The sequence below is a fragment of the Podarcis vaucheri genome (assembly GCF_965113315.1).
Source record: "Podarcis vaucheri genome assembly, chromosome: 5".
NCBI lineage: Eukaryota > Metazoa > Chordata > Lepidosauria > Squamata > Lacertidae > Podarcis > Podarcis vaucheri.
The window spans coordinates 77,460,324-77,485,635 of record NC_138763.1 but is presented as its reverse complement, the minus strand read 5'-3'; the positions used below and the strand labels follow the sequence as shown (position 1 = coordinate 77,485,635).

The 25,312-nt window shown below is 43.3% G+C and overlaps 1 protein-coding gene across 5 annotated transcripts in view; it reads left to right on the top strand.

Moving 5' to 3' along the window:
* PHYHIPL (phytanoyl-CoA 2-hydroxylase interacting protein like) overlaps positions 1 to 25,312 on the top strand; it is a 131,131-nt gene that overhangs the window by 73,041 nt on the left and 32,778 nt on the right. The window contains exon 1 of one of the 5 annotated variants that reach the window (XM_082222439.1): positions 9,920 to 10,383. The exons of the other annotated variants lie outside the window; for them this stretch is intronic. Within the exon in view, the coding sequence (XP_082078565.1) occupies positions 10,278 to 10,383 (106 nt within the window). The 5' untranslated portion in view covers positions 9,920 to 10,277. Of the gene's footprint in view, positions 1 to 9,919; positions 10,384 to 25,312 lie in introns of those variants that run through there. 5 annotated transcript variants of the gene reach the window in all.

Genomic DNA, 25,312 nt, shown 5'->3' with positions numbered 1-25,312 from the left:
TTTGGTCATTGGCACAAGATGAAGGAACCTCCAGATTGTTCCATGTTCAATATCAGAAACTCTTTCCTCACGTTACCTGAAGCTCCTCTAAGCTGATTATGGTGCTATTCCTCTCTTGGAAGCACCTGTTCCTTAAAAAGCACAGAATGGCTACCCAATTTTCTCTGGGAAGTCACACTTTACTAATAAATAAGCCCACAGCAGGTCCGGAATCTGTGGCCTGAGTGATAACAGGCAGGGATTCTGCTTCAACATGTGTTCCACCCTCAAAATATTAATCAAAGGAAAGGGATTACAGATTAACCAACCAGATCAGCAAAAAAAGGCCTGCTGAAGCACACTAGGGTCATAGGATGTCATGTGATAAGGACTGACACGTACAAAAGTGCCTGGATTAGTTGTGTTCTCTGCTTTAAACAACAAGGAGACTTGGCTTGCTGTTGGTCTTTGCCCCAGGCTCTGTCCACAACTTTGATATCCAGACTTAGAGCTGGGTCGAAAATATCTTCAGAAAGGATGCCTAAGACTTGAAATGCTGCTTTCCTTACTCCGCATTGCACTGCAAAGTACCACAGCTAGGTGTTCTCTGCTTCAGATGATACAATAGCAAACATACATTTGATTTTTTGTGTGTCTGCAGTGGAGAGTTCTAGGGCCCTTGGTGCAAGCAGCCACTGGATATGTTGAGCTGCAAAAAAAAAGTTAAGCATGTGCATACATTATGTTTTTGCATGTACGTATGAAAATTAAATGTGACAACAGGCCCATGCTTGGGATGCATTAAAGCAATGCATGTAAATACTCTTGTATCTGATTATGAATGTATGGAAAACCGATCAGGTGGTTGTTATGGCAAGCCTTTGTAGACTTGAACACCACTCTTCCTCTGACAGTCTTCCCGTTATATAACGTGTCATTTTTGCTAATCACTGTCATGTACAATTTATCAAGGGAGAGATGTTTTGATTACATGCTGAGGTTTCAGTTTTATTATTTTTAGCATACATAAGACCGTATCTCAGACAGCTATTCCCTGTTAGAAAGAGAGCATTATACAATACTTTCAGGTGCATATAAATTCAATTGGGACAGAACTGTGTGGTTTGTGGCTTGAAAGGATGGCACATTGGACCATTTCCTTTGCCAGCTATGCAACCCAGGGTCTTACCAGCAGAACATCACTGTCAGTTTGCTGGCATTTTACTTACCTTAGCCAATAGCAGCATCTATCCCTATTGTGGTAGAATAGATAGGGCAGGGCTAGCTGTGCATAGGGGCATATCCGTGTGTGTGTGTGTGTGTGCGCGCGCGCGTGTACTGTATCTTTATATATTTCCAGTGATATGCAATAGCACTGGACTCAGTATTCTGCAAACAAGTACATGTTTGTTGAAAGGTGGAGATATAAAATGATGTGGGTAGATGGAAAAATAACTTCTGCAGCAGGCATTGTCCAAAAGATGACTGGCACTAGTTCAGGCCTGCACAACTTGCGCCCCACCAAACCAAACACAGTCTGCTACACAAGCACAGTACTCTGCCAGGAGGTTGATAAACTGTCCTGATTGCCATCTCTGGGACTGCTAAAACAAAGGAGGGAAGGAGCGGGTTGCTATCAAAACACAGCTATCAGTTTGGCTTGACTGGTCACAAGGTGTGCAGATCTGCCCTGGCGTAACTCCTGTCCACACTACAATTAGGTGTGGTGGTCCTACTTCCAGGGACAAGAATAGCCGTTTTCCAGCAATACAGCATGGCGGTTTAAAGCTGCTAGGAAATGACAGCTCTGCCAGAACATTATGGATGGCACAGCTGCCATCTGGCTGGTTATAATCATGGCTCCTTAGAAAAGGGACTGCATTTGAAAAGGCCCTCTTGCTGCTGAGTGGTTATGCACACAGGTAAAGTCCCAGTTAAAAATGCTGGGAATTTAGCTGTGCAAAACTAGGAGCAGGACTATAATCTTAAATGCCAATTAAGAGCCTGGGAATTTAATTAACGCAGGCTATTAGCGTCTGAAATATGAGTCTGCAGAGCATAACACCAAAACAGATTTCTCAAGTGTGTGACTCTTGCTCATGGGGGAAATCTCCCCGGTAATAAAAAAAAAAAAAATACACTCTTCCAGTGCTATATGGCATGGTCCACTTTAAATTGCTCTAAGTTTATGAATGCTGATACACACACCTCAGTCTCTGAATGGCAAGGCATGCCAGGGGTTCCAAAACTTACCCAGGGTTTGGTTTCCTTGGACTGAAGGTCAGTGGAGACTGTGGTGTCCTTAGGATACATCGGGTTTTTTGCTCATATGTACAACCTGAGCATAGGATGGAGGGCTCGAGGCATTAACATCCCAACAGATCTGCTTTCCCTTTAGGTTTCCAGGGAAGTCCCAAGCCACACACACACACAGGCCTCTTGCTCTTCAGGTGAGCTGGGAAGAGGCTCACCTATTTATTTCTATGGCAACAGAACAACCTCTTTGGACATGTAAATAGCAGTACTTAACTGGTCAGCTAAGGCTATTATCTTACAAATAAATTTGTCTGGCAGGTTCAGCAGCCTCCTTTACTAGATTCTAAACCTCACTGTATACAGGATCACAGGCCTGGAAGGGAACCATAGCTATCATTCAGACTGACCCCACCAAACCTGTAACAATACTATATTTTAGTTTGTACCCAGATACTGCAAGCACAAGTCAATACAGAAGTGTATGATAACTGCTTGGACCTGAGACTGGGTTTTTAAGACTACTTGTTTTGGCATTTCTGAATATGTTTTAAACTGTTCACAGTAGTTGAGGGTTTTTTTGTAATTGTTTTATGTTGTTTTAATGAAATCATCATTTCCGAGTTGTGTCTTTACACTACATCAGGATATAAATACTTAAATAAAATATTTGTTTCTTAGTTTTGCATCTGGATTGGTATGTTAGGCAACTCTGAGCAGCTATTGATTAAAGTAGTGATGATTGTTGAATGGTGGTTATTATATAAGAGAGAAAAGACGGGGTGCAGTAAGAAGGATAAATTAAATACACCATGGAAAATGGGAGGGGAAGTTGGGGAAAAAAATTTATTATGTTTTTAATTGCATATGTGATTTTTTTGAAATGTAATAATATATAAAAAGTAGTGGTTTTATGTAGTTGTTGGGGGATCTGTAGCCCTCCAGTAGTTGTTCAGCTACAATCCCATTGGCCCCAGGTAGCATAGTCAATGGTCAGGGATAATGGGAGTCGTAGTACACCAGCATTGGGCGGGGGGGGGCACAGGTTCTCTGTCTTTGCCTTAAACTGACAAAAATGAATTTCAAACAAGCAGTGGTATAGGAAGATAAAGCAACACAGCAATGTTGACATGCTTTGCATAAAAAGGACAGATTGAATGTGGGATATTGCCCTGCCCCCCCCCAATTTCTTCCTCCCCCACTCCTCCTTAATGAGGGTGTAATGAATCACTGCCAGCCAAGGAATAAATGAAATTCTTCCTTCCACTTTTACCTACACATCCTCTGTTTCAATTGCTTCATTCAGTTATTAGTTTCTTCACCTCCTCCACTGACTCGGTTATTTGTCCTCACTGGCTCCTAGTACGTTTCCAAGCACAATTCAAAGTGTTGGTGCTGACCTTTAAAGCCCTAAACGGCCTCAGTCCAGTATACCTGAAAGATCATCTCCACCCCCATCGTTCTGCCCGGACACTGAGATCCAGCGCCGAGGGCCTTCAGGCGCTTCCCTCACTGGGAGAAGCCAAGTTACAGGGAACCAGGCAGAGGGCCTTCTCGGTAGTGGCACCCGCCCTGTGGAACACCCTCCCGCCAGATGTTAAAGAGAAAAACAACTACCAGACTTTTAGAAGGCAGCCTTGTTTAAGGAAGCTTTAAATGTTTAATAGATTATTGTATTTTAATATTCTGTTGGAAGCTGGCCAGAGTGGCTGGGGAAACCCAGACAGATGGGCAGGGTATAAATAATAAATTATTATTATAGGCTGTAGCTCATTGTTGCACCTTGTCTGTGACCCATCCTTCCTTTCACTCACAGGGCTTGTAGTTTCCACTCCAGTTTACTCTTTTCCAAATTTGTTTTGTGATTGAAAAATCTGGGGGGAAATAAAGAAGGGAACAACAACAAAGAACCCCTCTCCTCCTTTTCTTAAATGAGTGGCACTTAGAAGCATTCCTGGAAATGTGATCCCTGTTATCCCTTCTCCAGCTCTAGCTTTTAGAGTGTTGGACATTTTTGCTTTCCGTCTTGATAGTCCCCCCCAGAACCCAATGAATTGCTACTGGTATTCAGTCAGAATCCGAGCCCTAGTACAATTCAGTAAAACCGTGTGGTGTTGTGGGAGTTATGTTGCACTGTGTCAGTTAAAGAGGTGACACCGTTTGTAGACTTTTTTTGCTTTGATTACATCATAGAATCATAGAGTTGGAATAGACCACAAGGGCCACTGAGTCCAACCCCCTGCCAAGCAGGAAACACCATCAGAGCACTCCTGACATATGGTTGTCAAGCCTCTGCTTAAAGACCTCCAAAGTAGGAGACTCCACCACACTCCTTGGCAGCAAATTCCACTGTCGAACAGCTCTTACCGTCAGGAAGTTCTTCCTAATGTTTAGATAGAATCTTCTTTCTTGTAGTTTGGATCCATTGCTCCGTGTCCGCTTCTCTGGAGCAGCAGAAAACAACCTTTCTCCCTCCTCTATATGACATCCTTTTATATATTTGAACATGGCTATCATTTAACCTCCTCTTCTCCAGGCTAAACATGCCCAGCTCCCTTAGCCGTTCCTCATAAGGCATCGTTTCCAGGCCTTTGACCATTTTGGTTGCCCTCCTCTGGACACGTTCCAGTTTGTCAGTGTCCTTTTTGAACTGTGGTGCCCAGAACTGGACACAGTACTCCAGGTGAGGTCTGACCAGAGCAGAATACAGTGGCACTATTACTTCCCTTGATCTAGAATTGCATTGGCTTTTTTAGCTGCCGCATCACACTGTTGGGTCATGTCAGGTTTGTGGTCAACCAAGACTCCTAGATCCTTTTCACATGTACTGCTCTCAAGCCAGGTGTCACCCGTCTTGTATTTGTGCCTCTCATTTTTTTTGCCCAAGTGCAATACTTTACATTTCTCCCTGTTAAAGTTCATCGTGTTTGTTTTGGCCCAGTTCTCTAATCTGTCAAGGTCGTTTTGAAGTGTGATCCTGTCCTCTGGGGTGTTAGCCACCCCTCCCAGCTTGGTGTCATCTGCAAATTTGATCAGGATGCCCTTGAGTCCATCATCCAAGTCGTTGATAAAGATGTTGATACTTTACTGAAGGGCAGTATTTGATGGCTGGTGGCTAGTTGTTACTGGACACACCCATCTGTGTAGGAAGGAACAAAACAGTTTGCTGGGTTTTGCAGCATTGGCATATCCAGGGAAGGAGAAAGTGAAGAATATCTGAGATTTGTAGCTGTCTTGACAAGAAGACAATTTGCTTCCTAGATGCCTGGACAGCTCAGTTAGTTAGAGCATGGTGCTGATAATAACAAGGTTGCAGGTTCAATCCCCACATGGGAGAGTGGCATATTCCTACATTGCAGGGGGTTGGACTAGATGATTCTCAGTCTCTCTACAATTCTATTGTTCTAAGTGATGTAAAGGCTAACACCATTTGTCTGGGTATCCCTCATGGAATATTTGTAAATAAACATATCACAAAGGTGCCATGAATCTCTCCAGTACTGTCTCCTCACAAGGAAAGCGATCCTTGTGTAAAAGGCTGCCTGCAAAGCTTTGTACCTCTTAGTGAAGTGATGAGCATGAAACAATATTTTCATCTGAAGCCTCTATGGTGGTGTCAGCAAAAGGTATACTGAGCAAGATAAAAAAATGTTCATTTTTAAAACAAAAACTCACCAAGCTGGTTCCAGTCCTTGGGGAGGAACTGCTAGCAAAAAAGGCACCAAATGTGTTTATTGGAAAGTGAATTGCTATTTGCTAGGAAATGGACCGAGACCAACTCATTTCAGAAGTGTTCGCTGGACAGCTGGTAGCCACTTCTAGACACAACTGAGCCCTGATCAGTATTTAAACCAGTGACCTAGAGGTGAAAATCCTCGTATCCTGTTATCACCCCACTAAGCCAATGTAGCACAGTAGAATTTGTCATCTTTAATCTGTATTTATTGGCTTTTAATCGGGACAAAAGCTGAAATATGTTCAGCAGCTGTGTGAATGTAAATTCCGGTCGGATTTCTCTGGTGGTGGCTCTCTATACTTTTTCCTCTTGTTCTTTCAGCCTCATTGACATTCATGAAATTCTATCAGCAATTTGCACCCAAAAGCAAACCAAGGTGGGTGAGTGGGTGGGTCAGAGCAGACACAAAGCTGTGTTTTCAACAAAAGAACAGAAGAATTGCCTCAGCCTCTCTTTACAATTTATTTTCCAACTTTCTGTATATAGCATGCTATGTGTTGCTTTGGGTTGTTTTTTTTTTTAAAAAAAACAGGATTTATTACCCACCCTTTACCATATGGTCTCAGGGAGGGCTACAGCAATATAATAATATACAGTTATAAAACAAGTGAAACATATTATGCCATGCTAGGGTTTGTTTAGGGGACGCGGGCGGCGCTGTGGGTAAAAGCCTCAGCGCCTAGGGCTTGCCGATCGAAAGGTCGGCGGTTCGAATCCCCGCGGCGGGGTGTTCTCCCGCTGCTCGGTCCCAGCGCCTGCCAACCTAGCAGTTCGAAAGCACCCCCGGGTGCAAGTAGATAAATAGGGACCGCTTACCAGCGGGAAGGTAAACGGCGTTCCGTGTGCTGCGCTGGCTCGCCAGATGCAGCTTTGTCACGCTGGCCACGTGACCCGGAAGTGTCTCCGGACAGCGCTGGCCCCCGGCCTATAGATGTGAGATGGGCGCACAAACCCCAGAGTCTGTCAAGACTGGCCCGAAACGGGCAGGGTTACCTTTACCTTTAGGGTTTGTTTATATACTGTCCAAAGGCAACCCCAAAGCAGTAAACAGCATATTAATCCAAAAGAAAGATAAAAAGAGTACAATCAATCAATACAATATAAAATTGCAAAATACTGATCACACTAGATATGCATTCATGATCTTCACTAATGTTCTCAGCACACACATGGCCCCCAGCACCCCACTTAACACTTAGAAGTATAGCTAACCCTCTTACACACCCGTTTCTCTGGGCTAGGAGCAAGCCCACCCACAACCAATCACCTATGGCTAGTGCCTTCACCTTCATCAAAAGGGAACTTCCACTTGGGGTTTCCCTGCTGGAGCTGGCCTGTTGGCGATGACCCACCATCAATGGTGGCCTCCAAATATATAGACTACACCACTGGAAACTAGATTATGATTTGAAATGGATGCATTTGTTGTCATTTTGCAATGTTTCTTGGATAGGTCATTAAATTGCCTCTGGGGGTTTTCTTTAGTTTTCTGTATCTTGGCTTTTTCTTTTTGCACTGGAGTCAAATGATGTTTCTTTGTACTTAACTTTATAATGAATCGCTCAGTATCTTTTTTTTCTCAGGACTGATTCACAGGTCTGCTACTTTTTCTGTTATGATTATTAATTAAATTTATATACCGCCCTTCATCCAAGGATCACAGGGCGGTTTGCAGTATAAAAACGCAAAAAATACATAATAACAAAAAAATACCCCTCCCCACACATAGATGGTTTATTTAGCCAAAGGCTTGGGAGAAGGTTTTCTACATGGAACCATCTAGGCAGCCTAGAAGTACAGAATGCAGCCTTATGAGGAAGGCAACATCTGGCCGGTAACAACACCAGATACTGCAGCTGCTTCCTGGTAGCTATTTGTGTGAGCAGAGTGCCTATGTTTGCGTGATGTCAGATCAGATATTATTTCTGTCATGTGACTGTATTCCTACAGACCTTTGGCTAGCTCCTCATGGAAGCACTGTGAAGGCTATTTCACATTTTGAAAATAACTGATGCACATTAAAGCCATCAAGTGATCAGTATGCACGGAGGCACTTGTCTTCAGAGCCATGCAGAGGGAAGTTCTTCCCCATGGAATTTCATTACTTGCTGAAATTCTGTTGCTTTCTCCCTCGTAAAGAGTGGGGCAGAAGAAAAGGTTGTAGGGTAGTAGGATGGGCACTTACACATCACCAAATGAGAGGACAAAAGAAAAGCAGATCTGTATAAATCCTGCAAATGCATTGTACATAGCGATGAACACTTGGAAACAATTACTGCCATTTAAATAGAGTCACAATCCCTCTCAATATAACAGTGTAGCTGTTGTTTCTACTGTCTGGTCAGGTGCTTATTGTCAATGGGCAACTTTGAGGGTCTACCTTTTTAGGGTTCTTCAAACTTGGCTTGGACAGGCAATCTGCCAAAAAGAGGACCCTAGGAACTTTGTAATATGTGAGCTGGCTTCAAGTGATTTGTCCTCGAGTATAAAATGTGGCAGGAAGGGAGGAGGTGAAGGTGACACTTGGCAAGTGGCCCGTGAGAGACTACAGGGCAAGTCCAGGCCAAAGCACCCCTCTCTGGGGAACAAAGCGGGTTATAAATAAGAAAAGGAATGCGTGCAGATCATTCCTCCACACACCAGTGACATTTTTTTCCTGTCAGCAAGGTCTCAAGTCTTGTTTTCATTTTGGCATATGGCTTTATTTTTGACACGTTTCAAAAGAAAATTGATTCCGTAGTCCCGCTACAGTCACATCAAAGCAACATACCTATCCAAACCTAGGATGAATTGCTGACGTCGAACAACTACATCACTATTTAAGGCAGCACACTTTCCCTAACCAAGAGTTGTTGTTGTTGTTTAGTCGTGTCCAACTCTTTGTGACCCCATTGACCAGAGCACGCCAGGCACTTCTGTCCTCCACTGCCTCCCGCAGTTTGGTCAAACTTATGTTGGTAGCTTCGAGAACACTATCCAACCATCTCGTCCTCTGTCGTCCCCTTCTCCTTGTGCCCTCCATCTTTCCCAACATCAGGGTCTTTTCCCGGGGGTCTTCTCTTCTCATGAGGTGGCCAAAGTATTGGAGCCTCAGCTTCACGATCTGTCCTTCCAGTGAGCACTCAGGGCTGATTTCCTTAAGAATGGAGAGGTTTGATCTTCTTGCAGTCCATGGGACTCTCAAGAGTCTCCTCCAACACCAGAATTCAAAAGCATCAATTCTTCGGCGATTAGCCTTCTTTATGGTCCAGCTCTCACTTCCATACATCACTACTGGGAAAACCATGGCTTTAACTATAAGGACCTTTGTTGGCAAGGCGATGTCTCTGCGTATTAAGATGCTGTCTAGGTTTCTCATTGCTAACCAAGCGTTAGGGAACATAATTCGAAACGCGCAGCGGCCCATTGTCCTCCCCCGCACCTCCCCCCTCAGGAACTGGCTTGCCTAAATAACTGAGGGGGAGGAGCCAAGCGGCCCTTCCCGCCAAGAGCAGCGTTGCTTGGGCGCAGAAGAAGGCGGGAACTGCGCGCTCGCGCATTGGGGGAATTAGAATCTTATTTGCAGCTGCTGCTGCTGCTTTTAATTCCCTGATAAACCCATTACATAAGGAGCGACGGGGAGACTTGAGGCGGCCGCCGCCGCAGCTCCCCCTCCCTCCGCTGGGAGAGAGAGAAAGCTGCCTGCAGGCAACGCAGTGCATTGCGTTACATGCACCGGGGAGGGGAGGGGTGGGAGAGAGAGAGGGTGTCGGTGCAAGCGCCAGCCTTGACTCAGCAAGAGTGGCGCGCGGCCCCTTTAAAGGGCCAGCTTAACCGCCCCCCCCCCGCTCCACCAGGCTCAGGCGTGCCGAGCGCGAGCCGCGTCTCTCCCTCCCCCCTCCCCTCCCTTGCTCTCGGCTCCATTGCAGGGACAGGCAGCCGGCTCTCGCTTTCTCCACCACCACCACCCCCCGTCCGCCGCGCGCGCCTGCCTTCCAATCCGCGCCCGCCGCCCGCCTGCCAGCCAGTCCCGGGGAGGGAAGGGGGAGAGGAGAGTGCGCGCCCGCGCCCCTGCTGCACCCAGCAGTTTCGCAGCCAGCCTGGAGAGACGGAGACAGACGGGGAGGGAGGGAGACGGCGCACCAGGAGAGAGAAGCTGCTGCCGTCGCCGCTGATCGCAAAGCGTGCGCGCCCCCCCCCTTCCTTCCAGCGCTCGCTTTTCCTCCCCACCCCTGACAGCCCCCTGTTTCAAAGGGGGGGGAAGGGAAAGGGGGAAAAGAGCAAGAAACCCGAAAGGCAAGAAGTGTGTGGGTGGGGGGCGCGGGAAACAATGGAGGTGCCTCGCCTGGATCACCATATGAGCAGCCCGAGCAGCCCCTGCGAGGATGTCATCAAGAACCTCAGCTTGGAGGCCATCCAGCTCTGCGATAGGGACGGTGAGTGGAAGGTGCCGGGGCTTGGGGGGGGGAGAGGTGGGGAGGTAGGGGGAGCTCATCTCAGCGCAAAGCGGCCCGTGCTCTTGCTGCCACCGCCTCGCCCCACCCCCACCGGGCTTGCTAATGCAAAATTACACCCCCCCCCTATGGCTCTTTGTTGCTACACCATCTACCCTCTCCAGTCAGCCCCCCCATCCAATCTTGCGCGGGGTTAGGTGTAAATGTCCCCCTCCATCCCTGGCATTTTGAGAACAAAAGAACAGGTTTTTTTTTTAAAGGAGGGGTCGCACCGTTATAGAGGGAAACCCCTCTATAAGGTGCGGGGGGGGTAGTTCTGCACCTTGCAGAGCGCTTGCCTGTTTCCAGAACTGGAAAGGAGGAGCAGCTGCATTCAAACGTTAATTAACATTTTCGGCTCTGAGAAACGCGTGTTTAGGCATGCGTTTTCACGCGCACAGCCACTCCGAGTCCGGTTGGGATGATCACTTCTTGCGAAGCCATGATCTCGAACTCCAGGCACGAACCCGATTGTGGCGTCCTGAATTATTATTTAGAGTGGGGAGTGGAGTGAGGGGGTAGCATGTGCTTAGCTCTCTCTTATTTATTTTACTAATGAAGAAACTTGTCACATATAGTAATTCAATATAAATGCCGCCTGAGGGGTACAAAACGCCAGGCTTTGTGGCGGTAGTACGGGGTTTGGTAAAGGAAAAGAGAAAAGGAGGTTTGTATGTTTCAGCACCATGGAGAGTTGCAGCCTCTTCTCTGGACTGTGGCGGAAGTTCGCTTGGTGGGGTCTGATCTAATGCAGAATTCGAGACTGATGCAAGCGATTTTGTGTGCTAATGTTAAATCCTTTGTTCTGTACTCTAGCAGTTACAAATTTTGATACAGAGGGAATATGGGAGTAGACATAGCGAGTGTGTTTAATATTAATTCTATACAATTATGTCTCACTTCGTTGAAGAAGCACTGTGCTAAACAGCAGAATAACCTGTGTTCAGAAAGTAATACCCAAGAGTTAATTTACAGAATGCAATTTAATTTTGTATTCCTTTGCCTACCTTATATTGTTCAACATCTAGTAATTCAAAACAACTTTAAAATTATTTTAAATAGTATCTCCTAGCTTAAAAGTAAAAAAAAAGGCTTATATGACAGTAAACTATACCACAAGGTTTTAGTACTCTGAACATTTGGTGGTTTAATGTTATATTTCTTCTGTCTACACATATTATTTTGGAGTATGCATCTGCAATCTACAAGCAAGTTATTGTTGAGTAGTCCCATTTGTGACAGTTGAAGTACTGTAAAGTTGGTTCAGGACTGCAAATCAAGTAGCACAACAAATTTGCTATATACCCTAAAAGCTTTGTTATAATGGGCCTTTTTAGTGCCAGACAACCATTCCGAAGCCGAATATTTGTCAAGTTTTAGTTTTAACATTGTGTTCAGGAGTGTGAGTTTAATGAGCCTTTTCCATTTCTACTTGAGTTCCCACAATTGCCATGCAGATTTCAAGGATTGTATTTTTGGTAACAAGTACAATGGCATTAAAACCCGTGTTAAGGGAAATGTTCCTGTGTTGGTGTGGGCAGCAACAAAGCAATACTAGCTTTCATTTAACAGATAATTTCCTTAAATTGATTTAACTATGTCATTTCCACAAAATATTTAACAGTGGATGCATTTGTGCTTCCCATAAGCCAGGGTTGCTGGCTTACCATAGTTTATTGTGAACAAGCCGGACATGGGTGCATCATTCCCACTTTGCTGTTCCTCTGATGTGGGTGGAAAACAAGAAGCCATAGTCAGTTTTAATTCTGTTTCAAACCATGGTTTGTTGTTCACTTATAAACCTCTGGCTTGTCAAGGATCCTGGGTTGGGATGTCACAGGAAGCCAAGCTTAATTGTGGCTTCCTAGTTTGTATCTTCTATTTGCGTCAGAGGGAGGGGTGAAGTGAGAGAGATTAGGCAGCATTCATCAGCACACTGCTTATTCACAATAAACCATGACAAGCCACAAACGTGACCAGTATATATATTAGTCATAGCTGTGTTTGGTAGCAGCAGATATTTTGAGATGGGGGTAAATGGAAGGCTCGCGTAGTTCTCAAAGTGTAGTGAAGCTTGCAAAGTTAATTGTAGCAGTCTGCTAATTGATTCAGAATAGTCTTAATTGTTGTGTACAATGAAGCAGGGTTACACTTTTTAGTGTGATTTTGTTTCCTCCTGATCTTTAAGAAAAAGAAAAGCTGGCTCAAAAAAGAAAAGATATTAGGGAAATGCCGGTTCCTCCCCACAATAGATTTCATGCCTAGCTAATCCTCATACATACTAAACTGTGATGACTGGAACTCCACCAGTGTAAGGCTCATTAATCCCAATGCCTTTTGAGGTAGGGCATTATTCCAAATTTTACAGGCAGGCAGAAACGTTTGCAGGCTTCGTGCAACAAAATTTTACTACTAGTGTGCAAAACCTGATGTGGGTAAGTGCATTTGAAACATACTTTGCTTCCAACAGGTGGCACTTAAGACTCAGGAATGCCTACATGGAAAGACAAAATGGGATAAATGGACCCAACTTTCCAGGAGAGCAGCATATAATTAGTTGCTTCTAAGTGCAACACCATAAAAAACGACGTAGCATCTCTTCTAAAGCATCATGGGGTGCAATCTATCAAGCAGTGTTGCTGTACAATGCGCATTTTGATGGCTCATGGGCAGGGCTCCTGTGAAAACTCCACTGAAATGAATGGCTATTTCACAGCAGCAATTGTAAGGGAGACTTGAATATGATCTTTGCAGTTCTCGTCTCTTTGAAATCACTGGGTGTTCAACTCTTCCCCAGCTGACCGATGGTTTAAACTGACCAATGTTTTCATTTTATGGCTGTAGACTTTCGTGCATTTGATGTGTGCGAACCTCACCGAAATCACCAAGTACACTATTGCAGCCCATGTTCTTGTTGAGAAAATAGGTATTTGGAATTGGCTTTCTTTTAACTTGCTTAAGGTGAATCTAATCAGACAAGCACTTAATGATGCCAACTGACAATGATGTGCATCAAAATGTGAAAAGGATAAAGGAACACACAGAATAACGAACATTATATTCAGCAGTATTTTAACCTACCACTATGTAGTGGAGATGTTAGCTCTATAAATATAAAACAACTCAGTTCTTCTACAGTCTCATTTGAAAGTTGATTTGATTTGAAAAGTTGCTTACTTGGTTACTATCTAGACCCAATATATAGCAAATGTGAGATGTCAGAATCCTAATATTAGAAGTTCGAGATAAAATAGTCTACCTGTTGATAACAACAATACATTTATGATGTGACATGCATTTAATTTCCATTTTTCACTTTTCCAACTGTGTTGCTACCCTGAAGGCCGAACCGAGAATCTAAAATACTAATAAATTCCAGACGAAAAGAAATTTGATTATTCCAGAGACACACAAACTCTTTCTGTAGATATAGAGTAGGACTCCATTATACTATCAAAATGTTCTTCAGGTGGTCCACATCCATATTAATCAAATTAAATAAAAATGAAATATTTATTAAGTGCCAAAATCAACAAACAGATGCAGTGAAAAATCAGCCCATAGAAATTATAACATCTTTCAACCTTCTTTTAAAAAATACAAACTCCTGTTTTAAGATAGCTGCGCTGGTTCACAGCTCATGTTGAGGCTTAACTTAAGAGTGCTCATGCCAGTGTAAATGACAGAGGCTTCAAATATCTGAAAGACTGTCTCCTTCCCTACAGAGCAGCAGAGAGGGGCCTCTTGGTAGTTCCATCGCCCTCACAAGCTTGGGGTGTGTGTGGCAGCCTGGGAGAGGGCATTCTTTGATGATGATAATAATATTAGAAACATTTTGCAATAGCACTTAAAGGCCTGCAGGTATCTGCTCAAACGGACCTCCCTGTTAAAGTTGTTCCATAAAGCTGGGGTCGCTATTTAAGAGCAATCCTAGATCATCCAATCAAGTCTACTTCTAGAGTGTTTTCAGCAGATCCTCTCTGCAAATTGTAAGTTGTAATAGGGAATGCAATAGCCTTTAAAAAACTAATTCAGGGCTCCCTTGTTGCTGTGGCGACTGAATGTGCAGATGGAGTTCCCCATTCACCTTGATGATAGAATGAGATGCATAGTATTCAGTGATGTGAGGGGGTTTTGGGGGGGTGGAATCGAATTGGAAACATGTCCAGTGCATCCCTGAGGGTTTTCTAGTGATCTAACGTAGCATGTTTATTTTACTTGTGTTTAGTAAATGGAGCTAAACACTTTGTAACTGCCAAGATTGTTTAGTACTGTGTTTACAACTGGCATCCATTCATTGTTATCAACGAACTTAGGAAATGGAAATTTTCCCATGGAAAAATAAAGCAATACTGTATATTTTTTCTCATCCCACATTGTTGTTGGTATGCTCACAATATCTTCCCTCTTTTGTAACCAATTTATTGGTAACATAGTCGCACAGGGAAGCAGTGAAATGGGGGTGGAGCGGGGGGGGGAGAGAAAGAAGACAATTCCCAACCATTTTTCTCTTGCTGCTGTTTATGCAGGTTAACAATGGATATTCTTTGCTGTCTTGGTGGATCTAATCTAAAATGTTTTCGTTCCATTTTACCACCCCCAAAGCCCAATTTATAGGTATTTAGATGTATGCAAACTATAAATATTCAGTCATTTCCAATATCCTCTGGTTATTTTGTATCTGCTTAAACATTTTGTTTGTTGTGTAATATTGAAATGCATATTCCTGAATAAGTGCTCATACCTATTTGTCTGTCTTCAATTACCCGGATCTGACTTACAGTTAAATAATTGTGGAAGTGATGGAACAATATAATATGATCTTTAAGCAAAATAAAATGTGAATTGAGAAAGTGATATTAAAATATTAATATTAATAAATAGCATTACACACTTTGCAAAAGGAGATCCAGACAGGCATAAATAACTCTAGTGTCATCTTTTCTTCATAATAGGCACATCCTGAAATGGCACAATCACATTTATGGTGCATCATCAACATTTTTAATGTTCATAGAAAAGAAAAGAACAGTGTTAAGGTTGTGATTGCCATATGGAATTACACACACACACGTGTGTCTAGCTCCTGTGTAGGCACAGCTTTTAAACTTAAAACCAGTGCTTAATTTGAGTCCTGCTGCAACAGAACAAAGTGGGTTTATCTAGTCCAGCGTTTGGATTTCCCGCAGTGACCCTCCCCATACTTCCAAGAGAGCCCACAGGCAGGGCCTGAAGGTATAGCAGTTCCCCAGATGATGCTCCCCGCCTAGTAGTCAGAAGGTATACTGTGTCTGAACATGCAGGCTCCATTTAGCTACATGGCTAATAGCCGTAGATAGGCAAAATCAAGGAGGACAAACAAGTCTGTTCCCTCTTCAATGCCATCTAAACTTGTGGCTGTCTGACATCTTGGGGAAGTGAATTCCATTAACTGGGCACTGTGTGGAGAGGGTACAAATGGTACCTAGGTACTCCAGAGGAAGAGGTCCACTCCATGCCTTCATGTAGCTTAGTAGCAACATCTTTCCAGAACAGTAATTCAGAATATTCTTCTTTGTCCCTACTTCTCACATTCTAAAAATGCCATGTTCCCTTTGATTTTACTAATACCCCCCCTTCTTAATACTTTTGCTTATATCCTTTAAGTGTTTCTAATTGTCTGTCCACCACATGGACAGGTGTGTGTGTGTGTGTGTGTGTGTGTGTGTGTGTGTGTGTGTGTGTGTGTAATATGTAATAATGTGTATTCTAATTTTTCTTGAGCATCAGTTATGTCTCCTGCCCCAGGCAATTTCTATCACTCTTCCTTGAGCAGTACTGTATCCCTTCCTTTTTTTAAAAAAAAAGGCCATTTGTTGTTTGCTTTCTAGTGTCATGGATGGTATTATATGCTTTTGTGCTATTTATCCAGTTTGCCTTAACATACATTGTATTATTGCATTTCATGCTGACAGCTGCTTCTGAGGCCACGATTGGCTGGGAAGCAGAGTAATCATTAGGATGTCCTATCTCAGCTCCAGTGTTGCATCAAATTGTGTCCAGAAGTATTCTTCATTAGGCACTTGAATACAGTCCGCTGAGGACTGTCTCTGCTTAGCACCCAGTCTCCCAGTGGAGCTTTCTTTATAAATGGAGTACTCAAACTATGAAAGAAGAATTCACTACAGTTTCACAAGGAAAGCATTGGGGGGGGGGGGTTGAAAGTCATGCTATTTCCTAACAGGCAGTTTTTTCTGTGTCTTGCCTTTCCATTGTGTGTGTTTCTGTTAGACCATTTCTGAATGCTTCGACATTCATTCTTCTACCTCTTTGAGAGGTGTGGTTGTTTTTTTAAAAAAAAAAACCCATTTGTATGAAATACACAGTCATCTGCTCATTGCGACTACCAGTTCTCATTTAACATCATTGGTGAATTCACCAGTATGTGTTCTCACTCTTCTGGATCATTAATCAAGCCTTTAATTGCATTTGTATCTATCCCCTGCATCTAGGGTACCTCACTGAACACCTGTCCCTGCTTGAATCCCTTAAATTTGCCATGGTCTTTTGTTCACTCCCATGTGCCAGTGTTCCCACAACAAGCAAGACGTTGTGGCAGGAAGGAGGGCGACCAATCGTTTGACTGAGAGGACCTTTTACAAAAAATATATATGAAAAAAGAACCACAAATCCCTCAATCTATGTCAGACTTCAACTGCTTATTATGATCAATTTATTCATAAGGTGGGTTATTTTGTTGTTGTTGTTTCTGTGAGAGACCAGAGCTACTTGAGGCAGCCTTTTTCAGCTTTATAACCTTCAGACCTGTGCCTAACTTAGCTCCATCCATCCATGTAGGATCCAGTGTTAGAAACTCAGATATATATGTTAGGCGCCAAATGGCTCCTTAAACCAGGGTTATCCTCACCAAAACGGAATGCCTAGCTGCTCAAAAGCCATATTTTTAAGTACAACTTTTTGGTTCTTGAAATTTTTTCTGATTGTGCATTTGAAATCTAACAGAATTGTACAGGATGTGTGCCTAGTGTATGAAAACGGTCAAGATCCAACTATCCCCAGGTATGCACCTACGGATGGTAGAGATGTCAGCCACCATCCTGGCACCCAGGCATCTTCACTTGGTCACAAGTGGCTGTTGTCGAGGTGCAAAATGCACCTGGCGCCTGGCCAATTTCGAATGCTGGTATGGTCCATCTTCCAGATGGTTTCCAGGAGCAAAATTAGGGGTTGTCAAGTGCTGGACAACCTTTACAACATGTATTGAGTGGACTGTCCTCATTAGGATGCTGCATATCGGTCCAGATGCTTTGATTTGTCTCTGTTTATTTTTATTACTTTGCTCCACACACTGGGATTGGAAATATTCAATGAAGAGGCGGCTATTGTTACTGATCCTCCTCATCATCTAACTCAGCACTGTCTACAATGAGTAGCAGCACTTCTCCAGGGTTTCATGTGGGAGTTTCTTCCAGCCCTAGCTGGAGATGTCGGAAATTAAATCTGGGGCCTTTCACACACAAAAGAAGGCACTTTTACCACTGGGTTGCAACCCTTCTCCACAATTGCACACATTTCAACAAGTCTTTTGCCTATCACTTACCTCATCTTAACTGGAAATAAATCACATTTATGGAGTAGCCTGTGAATTTAACCAAGTCTTGTCACATGTTTGTCCCATAATTAAAAATGAGAGCTTGGGGACAACCAGTGAATCCAGTTGGCATAGGCTCAGGGTGGTCCAAAGGGACATGGTATATGCTTGGCTTGTGAAACTCTTAGCTGCAGAACGGAATCTATGGAGTTTTGTTACTTTAGGCATGATGGCACTTTCTGTAGCTATTTGCTACTTGCAAAACAAGGCGGTGCCTAGGAAAGCTCTTGGTGTGCAACAGATGCCTGTTTTTAACTCTTTCCTGCTGTAGCCTGCCTCTCTGACCTTGACAGTTTGCCGCCACTCACCCTTTCTGGTTTCTGGTTCTCCTCATTAATAGTCTTGGCTTGCTATGTCCTCTCTATTCCTTTGAACAATCTCGCAGCTGTTGGGTTTTTCCTACCTCATTAATTCGCCTTCGCTTTTCATATCCAGAGTAATTTTTCTTCTCCTTCGCTTGTTCCTCTCAATTTCTCTGCCCCCTTTGCCATTAATGTCCATCTGCAGGTTCCTTGAAAATAGGCTTCAGCGAGGGCATCGTGTGTCCATTTCTCTGTCCCTGTCCCTGTCTTTCTTTTCTTTTCTGCTAGATGCACTAGGCGCCCTATTTAAGAAGAAGTAGCTATGCAGGGAGCGGAAGTCAAGCCAAAATCTGCATACATGTCAACAGAAAAAAGAACTTGTGTGTGCAGTTGTGGCTTTGTTACCTGTTTTTGCTACCACAGAGACAAACCACTCGGAAAGCAAAGTTCCAGTTTTGCATGCACTTATCTTCTGCACATCCGTTTCCCTACTTTGGAACCGGTCCTGGATAACCACAACAGCACTGTGCAGCTAAATGGGAAGGGACTATCTCTGAAAGAGAACCCAAAGGAATGGGAATTCATTGCATGTTGCTCTAGGGCCAGAGATTCCTTGGTTAACATCCCCAGACAGTCAGGACCTTCACTGGGTAGCACTGGGCCTGTCACTGTCTCTCTGCTTAACTTGCCTCATGGGTTGCTACCATAAAGCAGAGCGACCCCACGTGCATTGCTCTGGATTCCTTGGAAGAAGGATGAGGTAAGCTATAGATACAGTAAATAATCAGCGACTTTAACTGAAGTTTGCCCCAGCAGATTAAGGTAGAACTAGGTAACGAAAAGTTCGTATGAGCTATATTTGGACCTCCAATTCCATTTTAAGCATTTTTGATAAGGCGTATGGGATGTGCTCTGTCAGGAGCTTTGTGATGATCCATGAATGCTGCCTGTGTGAAAACAGCCAAGATCCAAGTATCCTCAGGCATGCACATCCAGATGGTCAAAATGTCAGGCACCATCCTGCTGCCCAGGCACCTGCACTTGGTCACAAGTGGCTGATAGTTAGGTGCAAAATGCGGCCGGCGCCTGGCTAATTTCAAGCATATCTAGTACATTACTAACATCAGAGCTAATGATTTATGTTCACATTGGTGATAAAATGGGTTTGTTTGGACTGAGACTGAGCAGTATTGAGTCCTCTGAGATTTTCTAGTGTACTAATAGCAGAGGTAATATTTGATTTGGGGACTTAGTAGTCTGTACCCCTTGTTACTATGGGACACCAACTACCTATATGTATATAACCACCTATGAAACTGTGTGGTACACAAAGCTGGATTTTATTCATGACCACCATCACAAATTCTGACTTTGTGGTTATTTCTATCTTTCATTTCATGTTTCAGTGATGGAACCAAATATAATGCCCTTTTAGTAGTGTCAAAAGTTTCCAGTTGTAACGGAGAGAGAAGAAAAGAGCCTTAACCAAAGTTTCCCTTCGAAAGCGTTGATGCTATGTGTGCGTTGTCACATCCCTTGTCTGACCTTAAAAATATTTCTTTCAGCTGGTTATAACACATTGTGGTGCTGCTAATGGAATCAATTTCCATTGTGGGGTTGTAGCTGAGTCATTAATCAATTTTAGTTTTATTGTTATCACAAAGTGCTCTTGCCTCTGTCCACGCTTGAATGCAGGTACTGTTTTGCACAGGTGGTTTAGAAAACAATAATCGGACTTTTAAAAAATATGCTGAAGACGTTGGCGAACCTTGACCATTGTCCCTCAAATTGGGAGTTGGGTGGGTTATGTCTTGCTAGAATATTCCCAAGTAATATATATTGAAACTCCATGTTTCTGTCCTCTTTTTTTTTCTTTTCAGACAAAGAACATTGTCTAATCTCAATGCTCTCTTTTAACTTTGCTATTATTTGATAATTGGACTATGCCTTTCCTAAGAAAAGCAAATTTCCATACTAATTAGGGTTGAATCTTAAAAGCTGCTCACCTGTCAGGATAGGATGGCATAGCTAGACCAGGCCTCAACAGGCAGGACATGGAAACCAGGGTATGGCAGAGAAGAGGGAAGCGAGGCCAGGAGGAATTTGGAATAAGAACTGAGTTTCAGAAAAGAGGTGGCCGAAGAAAAGCAAAGGAAAGCAGACCAAGGTATAAACGAGGGATAAGGGAACCCTTTTCACCCTTAGGGCCCCATTCCATTTTAGGCAGCCTTTTGGGGGCTACATTCCAGTGCTGTGTGGGGCTAGAGGCAAAAGTGGGCAGAGAAACTAAGTTTTGTGTTTGTCCAGTAAGCTAGTTTCTTCACACTTGGACAGCCTCCTCTTTGCTCCCTCCTGGCAAGCAACAAGCATCATCCAAGTCGAATAATGCATTTCAGCTAGGCAAAAACACTTAAGGAGGATGCAGAGTAGGGCTGGAGAACTGATGGGGCATAGGCGTAGTGCCAAGGGGCAGATAGAGACGACATTTGCCCCCATCCCGGTTATAAACAGATTCAAGGCATGGTGAAGGAGCTCCACCTGGAACAGCAGTCAGCCCTCTTCGCAATCTCTTCCTTGCACCCTGTTGAAGATGTTGGGACTGTTCATAGACTCCACTTTTCTTTTTTCTTTTGTGATTTAAGTTGAATCACATTGAAAGATACAGTACCACATGTATTTTGGCCCTGATTTCTTAGACTTGATATGCCTCCAAAAATCGTACAGGTACTCAGCTCTTTGGCCTTGTATTGATAAGGTGGGCTGGCAGTGCTGTGAGGCCTCTGACTGCTGACCCAGCTAAAATCAACAATGGGAGAAGTATTTGGGAAGGGAGTGTGGACATCATATCATGTAGACCTGCTCATATGTTCAAAATCACAGTCTTGAGTGAAAGAGGTTAGCCAAATAGTTTTTGCACAGTGTGGTTGACCCGGGAGAACTCCATCAAATGAACCTAGCAACAAGGATTTCTAATACAAGAGTGCCGAAAGGAGGAGGAGACCAGATCTTTGTTGGAAGCCGCCCAGAGTGGCCAGATGGGCGGGGTACAAATAATAAATTATTATTATTATTACTATTACTATTATTATTATTATTAGTGAGCAAACACTGCAGCAGCTGGAACCAGCTGCCCCACAGCGCAGACCTGGCTATAATAGTGTATCTTGTTGCAAGGAGATGGATGCAAAGTTATAGCTTGTAGATACAGTGAAGGGATTCTGTGCACAATGGCCTCTTTCTTCATTGGACCTCTTTAGTATCCCTCCCTGATGATGGCTTGCCCTTCTTTTGCCTCGCTCCTCTGTCACGGGAACCCTCCCTTCCCTTGTGACTCTGCAGTGCCTCCCTGGCACTCTTCAAGCTCTGCCCGGTCATACTAGAAAGGTTATTCACTTCTCTTCTGCTGAATGTGTTCTGTTCTGTACTTGCAGTAAAACGAGGTGGTCAAATCTTCAGGAGAGAGATTGGAATGTGCCACTTCAGATTGTAAGTGGGGCTCTGCCACTTTGATGATGCTCTCTTTGAATGTCTTCGAGGTTTCAGTATTTCATGCAAGAGATTCAAGTACATAGCAGAACTTTTGGTTTCCACAATTGCAGTGGGGAAATGTGCTATTAAATCCACTTCTTAAAATATTAGATATTTTTTTTGTTTGGAAAGTAACAGGGGAATACATAAAATATCATGGGGTAAATGATTAATGGGAAGATGTGCAAAAACTCTACAAGCAAATCAGGGCAAATGCAGGACGGATGCTCATTGCCGTATAACCTTCCCACAAAAATAAGGACCAGATACAATCTAACCTCTGCCTAAGGTTTGGACAAGCCAATCAGAATGAAGGGGAAATAAATAAGTTGTCCGGAGGAGCAATCGTATTATGGTGGGGTGGGTGGGATCCTGCTCAGCCAGTTCTTTGTTGTGCTAGGTCTGTACATGCAGCAAAGTGTGCAAGATTTTTAAGCATTCAAATGTGACCCTCACCCATCTGTAGTTTTAGGACTGAACACTGCTATCCATTTCTGCTGCACATGTAAACAAAGCCAGCCTACCCTTTTCATTTTGTCTCTCCTTGTGTGCTCTGTATTGGGATCTGTTAATTCACATTGCTTAGGGGCAGGATTAGACTTGGAGATGCATTCACAAATCTCTGCCATCACATGTGCTTTGGCCCTTAAATTCTCAGGAAGCTGAATTTTACCCCAAGTAATATCATCACCTGGGCTTCCGGAAGGTGGGGAGCTTACTTTTGCCTGTATTTTTCTGCATTTCACTTCCCTGTGGTTTCTTCTTCTTTCTACAATTTATTTATGTACCTGCAACTCTGCTTATGCCACATTAAAGTTTGTTGGTCTTTATAGGGTGCCACAAGACTCCTTTTGTTTATACTTCTTCTGTATTCCCTCAGTGTATACATAGGACTCAAAGCATCCGCTGTTTGTGTTCTTAAATCATCAGGACATTATTGGACCCTGGATGCAGTCCTGACCCAGTCTGGCTGTTCTTACGTTGAATGGAATTTATTTCTATATTTGCAATACAGAATTCACTATGAAATAAGTGTAGATTTCTGATGCCTAAATTGGCCTCCACTTTTTTAAAATGTGCAGTGGCATTTTGACACATCCCATTTATACAGGAGTAATTGGAGACCCCCCCCCAAAAAATCGATCTAGTCACTGCGACTTATGCTGCAGAGAGATAATGCAGTCCTGCTAGGCTGAGCATTCATTTGATATTGCATCAACACATTCAGCCTTAAATGAGAATGCAGAACCCAAAATAACATTGTGCTAAGCTTTTTATAGATGCCATTGTCTTTCTCTGTAGCTGTCCTTTTAATGCTAAGCATGGACTGTGTGGTTTTGCATATGTTGCGTGGATTATGTGTTAGATGCATTGATCTTTTGCTCCAGCAGCTATATTCAGGCGAGACCCATTCACAGACACCCTCCCTTGTTAAAGCAGCATTATAAACAAATTGGCAAAAAACGATAGCCCAGAAAAATCCTTCCTTGCCCCCACGCATATGTCTGTCCATAATTTACAGTATATCAATACTTGGAAAGGGGCGAGGGGGAAAGACCAATTATTTTCAAGACTACAAATGTTTATCTTGTCTGTAGACATACTTGTTCCAGGTGAGTGCTTGTTCTATGGTTTGGCCTTTAAAGGCTACTGTACTGTAGAATTCACATTAGTTAGAATCCCGAAAAAATGTTGGTAAACTTGATTCCGATTGAAATCAATAGGGGAGAAATAGTTATGTTTTCAATTGCACTCATTTCAATGGGATTTAAGTTTAACTAAGACAAGTTTACTTATTGTTTTGGAGGTGTTTATTAGGTAGGTTGGAATGGGTGAATAGTTGTTGCTCTTCCACTTATGGACTGAAAAATTCACTCTTCAGTTTCTGTATCTCCTGAGCATCCACCTTAATTTTTGCACATTTTACACAATGCAATAGTGCTGCGAAGGAGTTGGTAGTCGTTTGCAGCTGCTTACTAGGATCATGCCCATTGATCTAGCAGCCCATTTGCATATTCAGATACTCAATCGGATATTGTTAAAAAGTTTCTGTAGAGAAAAATGTCTTGTCTGCATCTATGTAGAGAACTGGCATTCTGCCATCATCTTAGGAAGCTTTGCATCCAATGTGAGGATCACTTGTTCATCCTGTGAATCTCTTGTCTATAGACTCTGGTTCTTGTTGCTCCTGTCTAACTTAGGGATTATGCCCAAGGATTCCTGGTTTCATTGCAATATCTGGCTGCTGCATTGAGTCTTTGGAACCGGTTGCTACTAGGTCATCGGGGAGAGGGCACTACTCATGAATAGGTGGTTTTGCAGCAGCACGGCAGACTCTCAGCTTCAACTTTGAGCAGCTTGCCTAATGGAGGCAGCCTCTATTTGGTGAATATTTGTGTGTAGCTGCCTATATTGTGCCAAGGCCAAGAGGCAGGGTAAAATCAATGTACTTTGCCTCTTTTACGTGCTCAGGAGTGTTCCCCTTTTCTGTCCTATGCCCAGAATTTCTGGCTTTAGTCCCTTGAGTTCCAGAATTCCTTCTTGATACAATTATCACAAGGAGGCTTGCTGTGGTGTATATATAGGACATTTTTGTGTGTGCTTCTTTTAAAAAAACTTGGTATAATGTCACCTAGTAGTCATCTTTTAAATATCAGCTTCACTTCACTTGATCTTCTCCAGTCTTCATTTTTCTTAAATTGAAGTCATTTTTCATCATATAAATGTCAGCAGATAGCTCTTGCACATCTTCCTCCCACTGTTCTCCCAAGATATATATAGAGCAAAGGAGTGTGTCAAACCAGCTTGCCACGTCGTAGCAGTTGGTAATAGGTTTGGTAACCAGCCATATTCCAGATGGTACATAACCTTGCAGAACCTTTTTTTCTGAGTTACATTTTAGGAAAACATCCTAGAAAATGAGGGAAAGTGCCAATTATTTCTACTCCTTTGACCTATGTCAAGTGCATAAATTCATTCACTGTGTTGTCCGTATTTGCAGATCTGGAATTCTAAAGACGGGTTTGCATAGATTCAAGAGCCCCCAAAGTTACACTGCTCCAAGTGTATACTTCCCCAAGTGACTGATGGTGTGGCTTGTTTGTGTATGCTTACAGGGTGTAACTGTTAACTACTGTTGCCCCTAAACTGCTCATGATGTAAAACTCCAGAGTGGCAATTGTGTCTCTTGCCCCTGATAATATTTAGTTCCATTCTTTTCTCCTTACCTCCCAAATGGTATTGAAGTAGAAATTGAGTCTGCCTTGCTAGAGCTCAGAGACAAAGAATCTGGACTTGCAAATGATATTGGACTACGCTTAACTTCTTAGGCTGCCGACCTGGGAGTAAGTCTCATTGAACTCACCGGGACCTGAGTAGATATGCCTAGGAT